The sequence below is a fragment of the Triplophysa rosa genome, linkage group LG17 (assembly GCF_024868665.1).
Source record: "Triplophysa rosa linkage group LG17, Trosa_1v2, whole genome shotgun sequence".
NCBI classification, from domain to species: Eukaryota; Metazoa; Chordata; class Actinopteri; order Cypriniformes; family Nemacheilidae; genus Triplophysa; species Triplophysa rosa.
The window spans coordinates 21,841,504-21,859,587 of NC_079906.1; the positions used below are offsets into that span (position 1 = coordinate 21,841,504).

General features: G+C 40.9%; 2 protein-coding genes across 5 annotated transcripts; both read left to right on the forward strand.

The window, feature by feature from the left end:
• Positions 1–118: 118 nt before the first annotated feature.
• septin5a (septin 5a) lies at positions 119–13,764 on the forward strand. Of its 3 annotated transcripts, XM_057357612.1 has the most exons (12): positions 119–386; positions 541–551; positions 5,751–5,841; positions 7,690–7,776; positions 7,998–8,121; positions 8,520–8,654; positions 9,363–9,480; positions 9,646–9,747; positions 9,857–9,953; positions 10,196–10,331; positions 12,743–12,845; positions 13,700–13,764. In XM_057357612.1, the coding sequence occupies exons 1-12, from the start codon at positions 344–346 to the stop codon at positions 13,760–13,762; spliced, it is 1,110 nt and encodes a 369-aa protein (XP_057213595.1). In that variant the 5' UTR covers positions 119–343; the 3' UTR covers positions 13,763–13,764. The 3 variants fall into 3 exon arrangements, with proteins under 3 accessions (XP_057213595.1, XP_057213593.1, XP_057213594.1); XM_057357610.1 differs by lacking the exons at positions 119–386; positions 541–551 and adding an exon at positions 4,693–5,119; XM_057357611.1 differs by lacking the exons at positions 119–386; positions 541–551 and adding an exon at positions 4,693–5,116.
• A 9-nt stretch (positions 13,765–13,773) lies between these two features.
• gp1bb (glycoprotein Ib platelet subunit beta) lies at positions 13,774–18,044 on the forward strand. 2 transcript variants are annotated; one of them, XM_057357617.1, is made up of 3 exons: positions 13,774–15,090; positions 16,648–17,017; positions 17,113–18,044. In XM_057357617.1, exons 2-3 carry the CDS (start codon positions 16,671–16,673, stop codon positions 17,405–17,407), a joined length of 642 nt encoding a protein of 213 aa, XP_057213600.1. In that variant the 5' UTR covers positions 13,774–15,090; positions 16,648–16,670; the 3' UTR covers positions 17,408–18,044. The 2 variants fall into 2 exon arrangements, with proteins under 2 accessions (XP_057213600.1, XP_057213599.1); XM_057357616.1 differs by lacking the exon at positions 13,774–15,090 and having other exon boundaries at positions 15,506–17,017.
• The last annotated feature ends 40 nt before the right edge of the window (positions 18,045–18,084 follow it).

Here is an 18,084-nt window from a genome sequence, read left to right on the forward strand (position 1 = left end):
GATGATGTCATGTACTGTATATAACCTATATATTTATTTTCAAATCTTAGTGAAATTGTCGATTGAAATGAAACTTTGATGCTTCTAATCTCATAATTAGATTAAACCTTAAACCTGAATTTCACAGACAGGGTCACATGTAAAAAGATATTTCTTTGCATTTTGATATTGTTTGACAACCGTAGTATTCTGTATGACCATGAGTCATGATTGATGCAATAGGGGCGTGTCCTCCTCCGTTTGCCACGCCTCTTCTACGTCTGGGGTTCCCAGCGGGCCTGACCGTGAGCCAGACGAAACCCAAGCCCTCATCCGGTACAGATCATCAGAGAGAGCCTGAAACATGACCACCAACATCCGATACAAGAGCAGGATGATGAAATCCGGTAAAGAAGACGCCGCAGTCACTGTCATCACAGTGTTTGAGTGTTTTTGAGAGAATTAAATGATGATTTTTCTCTTTTCATCCTTCCTGCATCTTCGCTCGCGCATCGGACCTGCTGCTGGTGGTGGTGGTGCTGATGCTGCGCTCACATGCAGAGGACAGCGAGGTGAGAAACCCACGACACACATCGCATAATTTCACTTCTGTTTTTACACTTTCACAACACAATGCACAAATAAACAAATTGCGCTACAAATACGCACGAAAGGCACGCGCACTTAACCGCGTATCGCACCGCTTGCGTTTGTCAGATGTGTTTAACGCATTATGTGGTTTATAGATCCATTACTGTTTACATGCTTCTGTGTTTGAGCTTTAAAGCGATCAAGCAGATTGTGCTGACGCTTTTACACCCAACATCAGCTGACGCACTTTATTTCTCACGAGCTCCCCCAGACCGTCATGCATCAGATCGGATGTCATGACACGCGTTCATCTGTGCTTTATCATAAATGCCTTTTGTGATTAGAAATGTGTGATTTCTGATGCCTTTTCTACATTGTAAAATGTGCGCCTGGTGGCTGTCGCTTTGAGCTGTTAGATGATGATGATGATGCTGTGCCTTTCCCAAGTCGTCGCCATGGTTACAGGAGCATCAGTGTGGGAGGTTTGCCCACAGCATCACTGTATGTAGGTTATAATAAAGCTGCATGTGTGATTCCTGGGGTTTTAAGACTCGGATAGTCACACGGGCTGTTGTGATGTACCATTCTTCAGAGTCATGTGATATTTGTGTGTGATGCAGTTGCACATAGTTTATCATTCATAAAATAGTTTCGCAAGTGCAGTGCTGATTGATTCCTGTTGAAACTGATTTTCAGTTGTTGGGGCTTGGCGTGTTTGTCTCTTTGTTAACAGTCAATAGGCATTAGGTGCGATTTGCTGCTTAGACCTGTTCTAGAATAGTGAGAGGCAGGTGTGGTATCATTTTATAGAGCTTTTTGTTACGTAATGTTGATGAGTCATTTTAGTGCATTTCCTCATAAAAGACTTTCGAACTTCAAATCAAGATCATTTTGTCGACTTCGGGAGCACACCAGAGATGATCTCATAGCTAACAGTCGCTCAAAACCACGGAGAATGTGCACTACACCAGAAGCATGGGATAATACTGTGGTTTAGTAGCTAATGATAAAAGCGGGTTACACGTTGCTGCCTGCTGTTGGAAATAAAACATCATTTATTCCATTAGATTCGGCATCTGTGTTGTAAGTCACATTGGATGAAGCCGTGTGTAGTGTTACGATGATGTAGTTTTCAATTTTATCTAGCCACGAGATTCAGGATGCCCCCACAAAAACAGACATGCAACAGTTTACACCCACCCACACACACACTCTCTCTCTCTCTCTCTCTCTCTAACTTAATGGTCTGTAAGGCTGGCTGCCATTTCACAAATGTCTTTATTCCTCTGTGAAAAGGTCACTTCTTTGCAACAGTGTGCTGTCAGTTTTGTGTATGTGTGTGACATCCGTCTCAGCACCCTGTCGAGATCAGCAGCACTGCCGGTCACCAGCGTTTGTGTTTAGATGCTCGGCATTTATTGTCCACTTATAAAAATCCATCAAATATTTACACAATCGCTGACCTGTGATCTGTGCGTTTGACCCTGTGCAGCTGCCGTACGGCCTCGGGTTGTGTTCGGTCAGCTCAGGGTAAACGCTCTTTTGAGCTTGAATTGCTCTTGGTGTTGCAATAAGTGTAGACTCATTTAAAACACTGTCAGCTCAATACTTTTGACATCATCATGATATTCCCATCGCACGTGTATCATTAATCGGTGACCTCAGGGTTAAATTCTGACATGAAGATGCTCTCTGGATGTATTAGAGGGTAATGAAAAGATAAGATGTGCTTGTCCATGCAGATGTTCCTTTCGTGATGCTAGAGTGTTGTGGGTGCGGTTGCTAGGGAGATCCTTTGCGGTTGCTAAGGTGTTCTGTGTGGGTTTTTGTTCGTTGTGCGTGGTTTCAAATGTGTTGCTATGTGGTTGCTAGGGTCGTCTTGGTGGTTGCTAGATGGGTTCTTACTGGCGCTAGAGGCGATTCCCACATCCCTGTGATATTCTGATCTCAATGACTCGGGTCACTCCTTTAGTTTTGGATCGATTGTCTGTCTGTCATTTTGTTTAAATGGAAAGTCATCTGCTTAGAAAATTAACAGCACATATCATGTGTGCAGCACAAACAGTTCAGGATGAAGTAGACATCAAAGATGCCCAGTGCCCAGCTAACTTTATTTGAGCTAAAATGTTTGACATGTCAAACAACAAAAAACCAGCGGCCAAGAATATTTGGTTGACTATGTTTTTTAGTCTTGGGAGGTACGATTGTTTCATGCAATGACAGTGCTTTGAAACATATAGAAGCACGTGTGGTAAGTCTGGTGTGAGAGTTCCAGGTGGCATACAGACCTGACAGCTGGACAATGAGTGGGGTTCTGTTTTCCACTTTTGGGAGAAGGGAGGAGGCGCAGGGACCATTGTGTCACTCAGAGACATCTGCTCTCCTCTATTCACGAGACCCCCTCTGAACCCCTCCAGCCCCCCATCAGCAAACTGATCATCTATATGCATGACCAATAACCCCGCCCATCAAATCTTTTAGGGGGCAGACTGTCATGTGTACATTTTTATATATTTTTTTATATATGTTTAAGTGGTGTTTGTGAATACAAGCATCACGATTACAGTGATGTTAGTGATTTCAGGTCATCCCCCAACACTGTTCACATCACACCGCTTGCCAAAGATTTCATATATAGATTATGGCTATGTCAGATTTTGTTTGTTTCATTTTGTCTGGTGGATGACATAAAGAGTGAAACTAGATTTATGCACCTATGCAATATATCTAGAGACTGAAATATCTACTTATCTATTCGCCCTCATATGTCTTTAAACTGTATGTGACTCGGTCTTCTGTCAAACACAAAAGAAGATCTTTTGTCTCAGTGGTTTTGTGTTCATACAATGAAAGTCAATGAGGTTCGGTGTTGTTTGGTTATCAACGTTCTTCAAAATATCTTCTTTTGTGTTCTGCAGCAGAAAGAAACTCATACAGGTTTGGAATGACACGAGAGGGAGTAAATGGTGAATGATGAATTCACACAGATTCATGTCTGGTTAACAACTTAAATAAAGACAGTTGGTTACATGTTTTATTCTTTATGAGAGTCAGCAAGTGCTGTTGTCATGTCAGGTGTCAGAAATCACTCTTTTAAATGCTTGGCTTGTATACGTTTGTGTATCTGTAAATGAATTTGTGCCTGATTGGCCCTCCTGTTGAGAGATTCCTGTTGTCCTTCAGAACAGCAGCGCCCCCTGTTGATGTATAGCGGCACTCCTTTACATTAGATTTGTTTAAGGCTCAGTTTTAAGTTTCACTTTGCCTATGTTCAGAATGGCATATCCCAGTTTATATTTGCAGGCATTTCACAGACACTTTTATCTAGAGCTAGTTACAAAGGTGAGTTAAACAACAATGCAATTCATACTATAAGCTGGCAGTAATATGAAAAGTATATACTGTCTGTGTATACTGTCTATAGTATATACCGTAAATTGAACACTGTGCCCAGTGTGCAGATTTTTTTCTACTGTACATACAGTCAGGGGCGGACTGACCGGTAGGACATTCTGTCAAAGTCAAGAACGGCCGTGACCAGGGGTGGACTGGCCATCTGGAGTACCGGATGTTTTCCCGTCGTGCCGCTAACGTATGGGGCCTGATTGGACGCTTGGGCCGGACAGACGGACGTATTATAAACACGAATGCACGCAACGTGAAGGCCATCAAAACCCCGCCCCGCCCAGCCCCCCTCCCCCCGTCGACAGAAATGGTGGAGGGCCGATGTGGGCCGAATAATCCAGGGCCGATTTTGCTTCCCAGTCCGCCCCTGCATGCAGTATATCCATCTTTCAATAACTGTGAAATAATTGGACGTTACAAACGTCACAAAAAATGACATAGAAATTATGTTTGGAGTTTGGTGAGACGCGCATAAAAGAAAGAATGTAACTGTGTAAAGAATTTTTTCCAACTGATAAACATTTATAAGTGGAAAGAGTGGATTTTAGGAGGATTTACAAAAGTGCCGTCTCATGAAGAATGAAAACGAGTTCTGAAAGTTACTCCGCTCTGCTGCAGTCTGTGGAAAAGCTGTGTGCCAGTCTGGCAAGGGCTCATGGGAAGGGTGTGGCTCCGTCTTACTAAATGTGTCACACACACACACACACACACACACAGCCGTCTGTGGAAATAAGTGGGGGAGAAACACACGACCAAATGAATGAGTTTTTTTTTCCCGGTTTCAGCTTCCCCCCCTTTCCTGTCTGAAATTGCTTCCATGCGTTTTTCTCTTTACATTTCTCTCTCTCTCTACCTTCTTTTCTGAGTCTTTCATTTACTGGTGTGAGGATTCCACTGCCAGCCTGAACACAGAGGAATGTGTTGGAATGTGCCATGACCCGGAGACCGGTATAAAACAAGGAAAAGGGAAACAAACAGAGTTTATAGAGAGAGAGAGAGCGAGAGAGAGAGAGGAGGCTTTGACGGCAGTGTTTTGAGGAGTGTTGTTTGAGTCGTCTGGTCCAGGATGGACACCATGATGCTTCAGGAGAAACTGGTGGAGAAGCTTCTGTGCCCTCGAACCCGAACCACTCGACAGAAGGTTGTGCGTTAAATAGTCCTGTTAAAATATTTATTGACACAAATGTAAAAATCTATACTTATCGCTCTTATGTTTTAGCACCACCATCCATCATTTATTCTCTTTCTCGCTCTCTTATTTTCACGCATGTGTGGGGTGAGAAATGTCAGGTTTCTTTTTCTAGCATGACAGACAGTGGAAGCACCAGTGAGATGTTCTGGCTGTGAGACGATCGTGTTTGGCTGTAGTTTCAGGGTGTTTTGATGCTCTTGTCAGTCCGTGTCAATGGGGCCTGTGTGTGTGTTTGTGGCCTCCACGTTTTTTTTAAGTTGGTTTAATAAATAATTGTTGTTTCTTCCCACTGCATAACTGTGAGTGCTGTCAATGTCCGCCGAGCTCAGTCTCTATTTTAAGAGTTTCTGACCGCTGGCCAGTTTCCGGCACAGTCGGTACTGTAGAGATATACAGCGGGCGACTCAAAGTCACTGCGCTTCTCATGCTCCATGATTTCTGTGCCAATCTGACTCTTCACATAACTTCAGGCTTAAAGAAACAGTATACACACGCATAAAAACGCCATTCTGCCATCGTTTACCTCGTGTCGAGTTTATTTGAAACTTAACAATGTCAACTTTGTTCCTCGTTCCTCTCTCAGGATAAGCAGTATGTTGGATTCGCTACACTTCCTAATCAGGTTCATAGGAAATCAGTGAAGAAGGGCTTTGACTTCACTCTGATGGTGGCAGGTACGTGTGAGGTCATCATCATGTCCGTCGTCATTCCCACTGAATAAAGCCAGACGTGTCAAAATACAAACAACAAGTTTATTTGAAATAAACATATAACTCCGTCTTTTATCTTAGTTATTATTGCTTAATTAAAACAACCCAATTACAGTTTGATTGATATTACTTGGAATCAGTGTTGGGCAAGTTACTCTGAAAAAGTAATTCCATTACAAATTATTAATTGCATATTCAATAGTGTAATTAGATTACTGTACAAATGACTCTCTCCAAAAAGTATTTCATTACTAATTACTTTCTATATCCTACATCAACCTTGATTAGTTAAGTGATTCAAGGATAGACATGAAATGGCTCATATTCATTCAAATAAATGATATATAATAACATAAAGTAGTATTATTAACTGACCAAAGTATACAAATGTGAGAATTATTCATTAAAACACAAATTTTAAAGTTAGACTTTGAATTTTGATGTCAATTCCACTAAGAGAATAATCCCTTACTTTACTTCTTCAAGGGGAAAGTAATTAAATTACAGTAACTAATTACTTAGTAACTAGTTACACCCAACACTGCTTGGAATGCACAATAAAAAAAACATGATTTTTTAAAAGTTTTAAAACCGGAATTTTCTGTTTTTGTGAATGAACTCTTCAAACATACAACACAAAGGAAATATCATGAGCTCAGTCAGTATATAAACAACAGAAGTCGATGGAATAAAACACATTTGCACTTGTCTGTTTATAATTGCACAGCTTACAAAAATTACAATTTTTAACTCTCATAACCGTAAAGACGCCTTGTTTTATCCCAGTTTTATTTGATATCTTTTAGATACGTTCACTACTGATTCCTATATAATACCTTTGAAAAGTTTAGGGTCACCCACATTGCACAGAAAACTATGTTGTGATTGAGAAAAATTCCTAATAAATCAAAAATCTGTTTGTTATCTTCATTGGTCTTGGTATAGAATTTGCATGTTCTCTTGCCATTTTATCAAGCAGTTTCTTGAGGTCTCAACCTGAGTTCACATCTGCTGGGTGCTTATCTGCTGATTTCCTTTATTATTCAGTCCAAATTGTTCAATTTTATTAAAAAAAAAACCTCATGAACATTTTATTAAAGAGTACATAACCAGGGATTTTTAAGGTCCTACTTTGGTTTATGGAGTGTCCAACAACAAGTTTATGTACACAGAAGGTGTAAAAACACTAACCTTACTTCTTGACTGACTCTCAAACGATTCGTTCCACCATTCATCTGTCTAAGGCCCTCCTTTCCGCTAGCCTAGTCTGATGTGATTGGTCAGATGGTGTAGTCTGCTGTGATTGGCTACCGCGAATGAAGCTCATGAGCTACAGTGTTTGGGGGAGAAGAGTGAAGTTTTCACGGGCAGTCCTAGCAAAACGTAGGCGGGGACTAAATGTAGTGACGTAAATCCGTTCGCGAATCGGACTCGGGACGACTCGTTTGCACGATTCAGAGTCGACTCCCTCTTTTCCAAGCCAATAACTTTGTTATTCATTCACCTTCGGATTTACAACTTGGCAGACAGCTTACTTCCAAACACGCCAACATTACACACTGAATGAAATGCAATTTTCATGATCTCATGTTATGTACTCTTTAAATTAAATATTTGTTTTGTAAAGAAACAAACTAAGAGAAACATTTGACTCAAGGGACTATTTGTGTCATCATTTTGCATCTCAATTACGTATAATCTGTTCCATTCTATGTTTCTGATCTACAAACAATGGTCACTTACAATGTCACTTTTATTTAATCAGCAACAGAAATACCATCGTGTGTGTTTGCGTGCGTGTGTGTGTTTCAGGTGAATCAGGTTTGGGAAAGTCTACTCTAGTTAACAGCCTCTTCCTCACAGATCTCTATAAAGACAGAAAGTTACTCAACGCTGAAGGTACAAATTCATCATCTGCCACCCTCACCTCCACACCTGTCCCTTATCTGTAGAGCACAAAAGAAAAGTGTAAAAAAATAGTATTTTTCTTTCATAAAATGAAAGCGTGTAATATCTGGGGTTAATATATTCACTATAAATAAAACAATGTTTTGTCTATATTAAGTCTACATTTCTGGTTTCCTGTGTTTTATTTGTAACCCTCCACTTGCCATTTGTAGAACGTATAAACCAGACGGTTGAGATCACCAAACACACCGTGGACATCGAGGAGAAAGGAGTTAAACTCAAGCTCACGATTGTAGACACACCGGGGTTCGGAGACGCTGTTAATAATAATGAATGGTGAGAATGCTTCTGGATGCTGATTGGTTGTTACAGTGTTCACTATATTGTCAGCTAGTTTACATGTTAGGGAATACATTTTCTTATAGAATGACTTGCTTGATGAAGGGTAAACTAACAGTGTGTGTGTTTATACGTGTGGCCTTGTTTTTATTTTTACACACCAACTCGTGGCGACTCGTGTCACCGTGGGGACCAAAATTGAGGGCCCCACGGGCAAAAAAAGCTTACAGAACTATATATATTTTGAAAATGTAAAAATGCTAAAAGTCTTCTATGACCTTTAGGTTTAGGGGTGGGGTTAGGGGATAAAATATACACTTTGTACAGTGTAGAAATCATTGCGCCTATGGACTGTCCCCACGGAGATAATAAACCAGACATGTGCGTGTTTTCAGCTGGAAGCCCATCACAGATTACTTCGATCAACAGTTTGAGCAGTACTTCAGAGACGAGAGCGGACTCAACAGAAAGAACATTCTGGACAACAGAGTTCACTGCTGCCTGTATTTCATACCTCCGTTTGGACACGGGTACGACAAACACGTGTGTGTGTGCGTTCGCGTGAGTGAGTGTGCGTGCGTGCGTGCGTGCGTGTGTGTGGGGGGGGGATGGGGGGAGGGTAAACCCTACGGTATGGGGATAAAATGTCCCCACAAAGATGGCAATATCCAAAACCCTTGTCCTTGTGGGGACATTTTTTGGTCCCCATGAGGAAACAAGCTTATAAATCATACAGAATGAACTTTTGTGAAAATGTGAAAGAGCAGACAGTTGCGTGTGATTGTTAGGGTTAGGGAATATGATACACAGTTTGTACAGTATAAAAACCATTGCGTCTATGGAATGTCCCCATAAAACATGGAAATCCAACATGTGTGTGTGTGCGCGTGTGTGAGTGTGTGTGTTTACGTGTGTGCGTACGTATTCTTTTTGTCCATCTGTCACATTTATTGTTGTAAGGTTGACCTTGTTTAAGTAGCAAACACACAAAAATAAACATACTTGAAGTACATTTTTCAGCAAGGCAAAACAAAGCAGTCACGTTAATTAATGGCAATAAAAATGTGTATAAATGCTTTAAGGTTTTTGATCAGTTAGATGTATTGCACAGTTGGTTTGCTGATATTTAAAAGGGAAGTGAATCAGGTTTTACAGTTCTGGTTTGACGCCGCAGTGATACTCGTTCATATATAATGAAATGAAAGTGATTTCCGGCGATTGTAATGTTTTCTGTGCAGTCTGCGGCCGGTGGATGTGGAGTTTATGAAGGCTTTACATGAGAAGGTCAACATTATTCCTCTGATATCCAAAGCCGACTGCCTCACTCCAAATGAAGTGAAGAAACTCAAAGACCGGGTAAAGCGCCCCCTATATCTCTATCCGTTCATCCATATATCCATAAATAAATTCTCAAGCGAATCTGTCCTGCTGATTTAAACACTCCTAATTCAGCTACTTGCAGATGAAGAAGAAAAGTGTTCCATGTTTGTGATGTTGACCTGTGGCTGTATCTTCCCGCAGGTGCGAGATGAGATCGAGCGCTTTGGGATCAAAGTCTACCAGTTCCCTGAGTGTGATTCTGATGAAGAGGAAGAGTTTAAACAGATGGACAAAGAGCTGAAGGTCAGACACACATATCATTATACTGCACATCCATTGATCTGATGTATGAGATATCATGAAGCAGAAAGAATTGCTGTCGTTGTTGTTGTTGTTTGTGTGTGTGCTGTAGGAGTGTACTCCATTTGCTGTCATCGGCAGTAATACAGTAGTGGAGGCCAGAGGTCAGCGGGTCAGAGGTCGTCTTTACCCCTGGGGTATCGTGGAAGGTCAGTGGTCTGAGTCTGTGATGTACAGTATGTCACGTATGAGATCTCTGCAATGTCTCAGTTTTTAAATGGAGAGCAAATCAAAACATTTCTCGTCTGTGTCTCAGATATCTCTCCCGAGAGAATGAGGCTGTGTTTGTGCGTTTATTATGGTTTACAAGTGAAGTGCTTTATTGTGTGTGTGTGTGTGTGTGTGTGTGTGTGTGTGTGTGTGTGTGTGTGTGTGTGTGTGTTTTCTTCAGTGGAGAATCAGTCTCACTGTGACTTTGTGAAGCTGAGAAACATGCTGATCCGCTCTCACATGCACGACCTGAAAGATGTGACGTGTGACGTGCATTATGAAAACTACAGAGCTCACTGCATACAGGAGATGACCAGGTGTGTGTGCGTGTTTGTGTGTGCGCGTGTGTGTTTGTTTGTGTGTGCATGTGTGTTTGTGTGCGTGTGTCTGTGTGCATGTGTGTTTGTGTGCATGTGTGTTTGTGTGCATGCGTGTTTGTGTGCGTGTGTGTTTGTGTGCGTGTATCTGTGTGCATGTGTGTTTGTGTGCGTGTTTGTGTGCGTGTGTCTGTGTGCATGTGTGTCTGTGTGCTGTGCGTGCGTGTGTTTGTGCCTGGTTGTGTGTGTGTGCTGTTTGTGTGTGCACGTGTTGTTTGTGTGTGCTGCTGTGTGTGTGTGTGCGTGCGTGTGTTTGTGTGCTATGTGTGTTGTGTGCGCGTGTGTGTGCGTATTGTGTGTGTGCATGTGTGTTTGTGTGCATGTGTCTGTGTGCGTGTTGTGTGCGTGTGTCTGTGTGCGTGTGTTGTGTGTGCATGTGTGTTTGTGTGTGTGTGTGTGTGTGTGTTGTGTGTTGTGTGTGTGCGTGTGTGTGTGTTGTGTGTGTATGTTGTGTGTGCATGTGTGTGTTGTGATGTGTGCGTGCGTGTGTGTGCGTGTGTGTTTGTGTGTGATGTGTGTGTGTGTGTGCGTGCGTGTGTGTGTGTGTGTGTGTGTTTGTGATGTGTGTTTGTGTGTTGTCGTGTGTGTGTGTGTGTTGTGTGTGTGTGTGTGTGTGTTTGTGTGTTGTGTGTGTGTGTGTGTGTTTGGATGTGTGTTTGTGTGTTGTGTGCGTGTGTGTGTGTGTGTGTGTGTGATGTTGTGTGTGTGTGTGTTTGTGTGTGTGCGTGCGTGTGTGTGCGTGTGTGTTTGTGTGTTGTGTGTGTGTGTGTGTTGTTTGTTTGTGTGTGCTGTGTGTGTGTGTGTGCGTGCGTGTGTTTGTGTGCGTTGTGTGTGTGTGCTGTTGTGTGTGTGCGTTGTTTGTGTGTGCTGCGTGTGTGTGTGTGTGCGTGGTGTGTTTGTGTGCGTATGTGTGTGTGTGCTGGCGTGTGTGTGCGTTTGTGTGTGTGCTGTGTGTTGTGTGCATGTGTCTGTGTGCGTAGTGTGTGCGTGCGTGTGTGTTTGTTGTGTGTGCTGTGTGTTTGTTGTGTGTGTGTGTGTGTGTGTGTTTGTGTGCGTGCATGTGTGCGTGTTCTGCGTGTGTGTATTTTGTATGTGTGTGCGTGCATGTGTGTGTGTGTGTGTGTGCGTGTGTTTGTGTGCTGCGTGCGTGTGTGTGCATGTGTTTGTGCATGCGTGTGCATGTGTGTGTGTGTGTGTGTGTGTGCGTGTCTGCGTGTGTTTGTGTGCTGTGCGTGCGTGTGTGTGTGTGTGCATGTGTTTGTGCATGCGTGTGCATGTGTGTGTGTGCGTGCGTGTGTGTTTTTGTGTCGTGTGTGTTTGTGCGCGTGTTTGTGGCATGTGTGCGTGTTTGTGCGTGTGTGTTTGTGTGTGTGTGTTTGTGCGATGTGTGCGTGTGTTGTGCGTGTGTGTTTGTGCTGCGTGTTTGTGTGTGTGTGTGTTGTGTGCGGTGTTTGTGTGGTGCGTGCGTGTGTTTGTGTGCGTGTGTGTGTGTTTGTGTGCGTGTGTGTGTATGTGTGTTTGTGTGCGTGTATGTGTGTTTGTGTGCATGTGTGTGCATGTGTGTTTGTGTGCGTGTGTGTGTGTGTGTGTGCTGCGTGTGTGTGTTTGTGTGCGTGTTGTGTGGTTGTGTGCGTGTGTGTTTGTGTGGCGGTGGTGTATGTATGTTTGTGTGTGCGTGCGTGTGTTTGTGTGCGTGTGTGTTTGTGTGGTGCGTGCGTGTGTTTGTGTGCGTGTGTGTGGATTGTGTGCGTGTGGATGTGTGTTTGTGTGCTTGTGTGTGTTGTGTGCATGTGTGTGTATGTGTGTTTGTGTGGTGCGTGCGTGTGTTGTGTGTGCGTGTGTGTGTGGTGTCCAGCTGTGTTTGTGTGCGTGTGTGTGTTGTGTGTTTGTGTGCGTGTGTGTGTGTGCATGTGTGTGTTGTGTGCTGTGTGTTTGTGTGTCATGCGTGTTTGTGTGCTGCCATGTGTGTTTGTGTGTGCTGTGTGTTGTGTGTGCGTGTGTTATGTGTGTTGTGTGCATGCGTGCTGTGTCTGTGTGTGAGCAATCCGTGTTTGTGTGCGTGTGTTTGTGTGCATGTGTGTTTGTGTGCGTGTGTGTTTGTGTGTCTGTGTGCATGTGTGTTTGTGTGCGTGTGTGTTTGTGTGCATGCGTGTTTGTGTGCGTGTGTCTGTGTGCATGTGTGTTTGTGTGCGTGTTTGTGTGTGCGTGTGTGTATATGCGTGTGTGCATGCGTGCGTGTCTGTGTTTGCGAGTATGTGTTTGTGCGTGCTTGTGTGTGTGTGTGTGATTTGCTCAGTTGCAGCTGGTTTGTGAGATCATGAATGTAACGAGGGTTCGTGTGTGTGTTACAGTAAACTTGCACAGGAAAACCGTACAGACAGTCCTTTACCCATCCTGCCCCTGCCGACACCAGACGTGGAGACAGAGAGACTTATCAAGATGAAGGACGAAGAGGTACAAAATCATCAGTCTTATTAAGCCATGATTTCGTCAAAACGTTAAAACGTACAAAATGATAGAGAGTCATATGGTTTTTATTAGTGTTGTAGTACTCCAGACCGGTCTCAGACTTAGTGGTCTCTGGATGTTTTCAAGACCACAACTGTGGGAATTACAATAATTTGCTGGTGCATCGTCTGATTTAAGTGTTTACATCATTCATGGGATTGGATGTAAAACTTTAAAAGCTTTAAAAGCAATTAGTGACTTATTTCTTATTTGATTGATTTTGTTACTGTTGTGGCAGTATGAGATGAATATGGGATTGTCCTAAAAGAAATCTGTCAACAAAATTCATACAAAGGTCCACAATATCCAAGATGTGATTGCAAAAAAAGGTACCTGTATGAGGTCTTGTTTCTTTATATTATATCGTCTGACGTGATCTGAAAACGTGTTATTGATTTTATACAATTATTCAATAAACCATGAGTTAATGAACGACTTTAATTTTAGACACAATTACAAACACAAGGTTTCTAGTCCCAAACTAATCTAGAACAAATCAGAACATTTGTGCATTTATAAGCAAAACTCAGCTATTTTGCCGCTGAATAGATAAGAACATTAAAAACGCATGATTCTGTAATTATGACTTTTTGTGTTATATAAGGATCTTTTAGGTGAATTGTAGGATTGCTGGTCTTGATCTTGTCTTGGTCTCGACACCCTCTGGTCTTGGTCTCGGTTTAGGTGGTCTCGACTACAACACTAGTTTTTATATTCAATCATTCTATCAATATAGTGTGCATTCTTTGTTTTTTAATCAATGTGACTCTTAAATCACAAGTGCTGTTTTGTACCCGCAGCTCAAGAGGATGCAAGAAATGCTGGAAAAAATGCAACAACAAATGCACGAGAAAGACAAGTGATGTACACACACACGCACACTGCAGCTCTCAGATGTGAATGCATTTAAATGATACTGTAGAAATGCGATGACATCTGCAGGTTCGTCCGACACACAGTTTTACATTTGCTGTCCGTTCAATGCCTGGTGCTTCTGTCTGCCTGAATCAAACACAGTGCAGCTGTTATGTGATATTATTATGTGTTCATGACAAATACTAGCCACGACGAGGAGCGTTAACAAACCCGTGTGTAATTAACTTAAATTAACTTTAAAAGTATCTAATTTATATGGCCTTTTTATTTGCTTAGCAAGACGAATGTGTGTTTGTGTGAATTGTTTAGAGGAAGACGTTTTCTGAAACAATGCTGGAGTTTATCAATATACGTAAACAACTGTGCTTGAGAGAGAGAGAGAGAGAGAGAGAGAGAGAGAGAGAGAGAGAGAGAGAGAGAATTTGTCAGATTTCTGCTCAGTGGCAGTTTTGTTTAGTGCTTGAACTTGGTGAATGTGAAAATACGGTTCATATTTGTTGTCAATAAACACTCAGTTCAGACTGCTGCTCTTTGCTTGTTTTAATTATGACAACCATAACATTTTATTCAAGCAGAGCCGGTGTATTTATACTGTTATTGTATAAAATGTTATAAATCTAGCAAGTGAAGCTCGCAAATAAATGTGAATTAAACATCAGTTGTCATGCACTTGTTTTATTCCCACAAGAAAGAAATATCGCAGATGAGATCTCTGAGCAATACAATTTGGGGTTGTTAAGTTATTTTTTTTATTTTCTATTTGTTTATTTTCTGTTTTATTTCTATTTGCTAAATCAACGTCATGCAGCACATACATATTACATTTAGTCATTTAGCTGACGCTTTTATCCAAAGCGACTTACAAATGAGGTAAACAATCGATACACTGTATATACTTGATATTCTTTGATCAATCAAGTCATCATTGGTTTCAGCATGTTGGTATTTTCATAGATTGCCTGACAATTTAAACTATTATTAAAATGTTAAAGTTGCTTGTGTAGTTTGAGTTTTGCAGCCAAAACATTGATCATACTAATATTATCAATAAAATCTACAACAATTATTACTGAATATTAAATGATAAACAGTAATAGTCAATGTAATTCTTGTATGATTTAATGTGTCAGAGAAGCGGAGCAGTTGAGATGCTTCAGTATCGGAGTCTCTGACTTCCTGTGATGTCATCCTCAGCGGGGGCGGAGTTTGTGTGTGTTTATTTGTTTAATCAGTTTGACCCAGCTGTGTCAGATGTTCCAGTCATATCGCTTCCCATCTTCAGATACTGACACACTGACAGACTCTTGACACTCTGGTAAGACCTCCTTCTGACTATTCAGTTTACCTCATTATTACACTAATGAAACGTTAATGCTAAATTATTAGACTTTAATTTGATAAATAAATGTAATGATGACATTGCTTCTGGTACTTTCCAGAATGCTGGTTAAAGTGATACTTCACCCAAAAATGAAAATTCTGTCATCATTTACTCACCTTCGAGTTGTTCCAAATCTGTATAATTGTCTTTGTTCTGATGAACACAGAGAAAGATATTTGGAAGAATGTGACATATTTTGCCCCCATTGACTAGCATAGTGGTGAAAACCAATGGCAGTCAAAAGTGCCCCAGAACTGTTTGCTGTCCTACATTCTTCAAAATATCTTCTTTTGTGTTCATCAGAACAAAGACATTTATACAGATTTGGAACAACTCGAAGGTGAGGAAATGATGACAAAATTTTCATTTTTGGGTGAAGTATCACTTTAACAGACACTGGATTTTGAGTGATGAAATAGAATTTAAAAATAAAATAAAAATGTTGTTACTGTTGCTAAAAAAGAAGTACTTATATATATTTATTTCATTTGAAATGTTTATGCAGTTAATCTCAAATCCGTTGACCAAATGTTCGTTTAAAAAGTGCTGTTTCCAAAAGAAAATTTCCCTTTAATTTTAGATGGGAATTCAGAAAAACGTTGAATTCAGTCTGACATTTTTTATCTCTGCTTTTTCAGCTTCCTTCCGTTTAGAATCCTGAAATTTCAGATAACTCCAAGACGTGCTTCTGTGTGTGCGTGTGTGTGTGTGTGTGTGCGTGTGTGTGTATTGTGTGCGCGCGTGTGTGTGTGTGTTCTCCAGCTCCAACAACATATCTTACAATTATTAAAATATTTATAGGCCTATTTAAGAAACTTTTGGTCCCTTTTGTATGAACTGAATTGTAAAAACAATCTTTCTGGTATGCAATTTTAAAATTGAGCACCTTAAAATCTTTGTATAAGCGGTTAAAGGAAGAATCAAGTTTTTTGTCATCAATGTTGATCAAGAATCAATGTTTTAAATTTGCATCGATATGTTTTGTTATTGTAATTTTGTGAAGATTTTGTGGTTGTCCAATGTCCATGTTGACCAGGACACTTCTGAAAGAGATTCTCAATCTCAGAACGTTTATTTTTTAAAAAGGACAAATAAAATGTTTAGGCAAAGACAAATATTATCCTTTTACATTCGGGTGAATATATTCACTTGTATATTAAATATCCTTCCAACAGAAAGACACCACAATTAGCACACATTTTAAGAAAAACATTTAGCGAAAAATACTTTGATGGGTTTTCAAATAAAGGAATATTGTGACACTTTGTGGTTCGATTAAAATCACACCGAGACCATCGGGGTCAAAGGTCAATGCGAAAATGATATAGAAGAGATGGAAAAAAAGCTGTTGCATCATTTGTTTGCAGGTTACACTTGTTTTGATTTTGTTCATTCTTTTATGCATTGATATTTAGATGGAGTTCATGTGTTTTCTGCAACAGAAGAATCTTGACAAATCTAACAAGTGGTCTCTCTCTGTCTGTGTTGTAGTGTGTGTGTGTGTTTGTGCTGTTATGAGGTGTAATCTGCTTGTGTTGAAGGTTCTTCTCTCTGTGTTGAGCACTGAGATGATGATGACGATGGTTCAGGGTGTTTGTTCTCGCATGTGTTCCTGTAGGGGTGCTGTGGTAAACTGCGGTAAACGTGGCTTGACCGCGGCCACCCTGCCCTCCTCTTTCCCTCCTCACACATCTGAACTCTACCTGAATGACAACCACCTCACCTCACTGCCCAACAACCTGCTGGACTCACTGTCCTCTCTGCGTCTGGCTCATCTCCACGGTAACCCCTGGTCATGTGACTGTGGCATCCTCTATCTGAGGGGATGGCTGCTGAAACAGAGGAATGATGCTTTGATACGGTACACGGGAATAGACTACTGAGAAACATCTGAGAAAAGAGTTTGAATAAAACACAGTTGATCACATGTTTCACATAACCCGGTGTGTGTTTCAGGAACGTCACGTGTAGCTCTCCAGCGCACCTGCGAGGGCGTCTGGTGGTCTATCTGGTGGAGGAGGAGGTTCTGGAGTCCTGTCGTTATTGGATGTGTGATTTAGCCCTGGCTTCTCAGATCAGCCTCTTCATCTTCATCGTTGTTCAAGCCCTCCTGCTGGCGTCTGTCATCCTCTTCCTGCGGCGTTTTGAGCGGCTCACCCGAGAGGCCCAGCGTACGGCTGCAGAGACCTTCACGGCTGAAGATGATGCTCAGAGTAATGAATATGTCATGTTGAAAGACAGGAGCATGTAGGATGAGCGTCAGAGATGATCACATACGTCAGGAAACCGTTGTGTAATCATTTTGCACAGTTCATTTGAAATGAGCATTTGAAGAACTATACTTTAAAATGAGCATTTGAAGAACTATACTTTAAAATATACTTTTCTAGTCAACAAAAAGATGCTTAATGCAGCAAAATACGAGCAAAAGTGGGTTTTATAAATGTGGTGCAAATTTGTATTATTTGATTGAATGAGGAAGATTTTTTTAACTTCTACCCAAATGAAAAAAAACTGTAGTATACTATAGTATTTACTGCAGTAAAATAATGAAATAGTGTTTTTGAACCTTAGATATTCAAGTACAGTATTTTATCAATTTACTACTACACAATACTATATTGCTTATACGATACTACAGTTTACTATAGTTTTATATCAGTTTTGGTCCATGTTCAGCTAGCAAATATTTCTTCTATGTATTATTTTACATCATCCAACCCATAAATTAATTTAAACAAATGTTATATTATATTAAATTACATATGTATTGTATTGTATATTGTAGTATGTTAAAACAAGGTCTGATAATATTACAATAACAATAAGATAATAATAACATAATCGATTGATGTTCCTACAGTTGTTTGTGTAATATGTTAAATAAAGCTCACAATAGTTCATAAAGTTTGTGTTATGAGTGAAAGT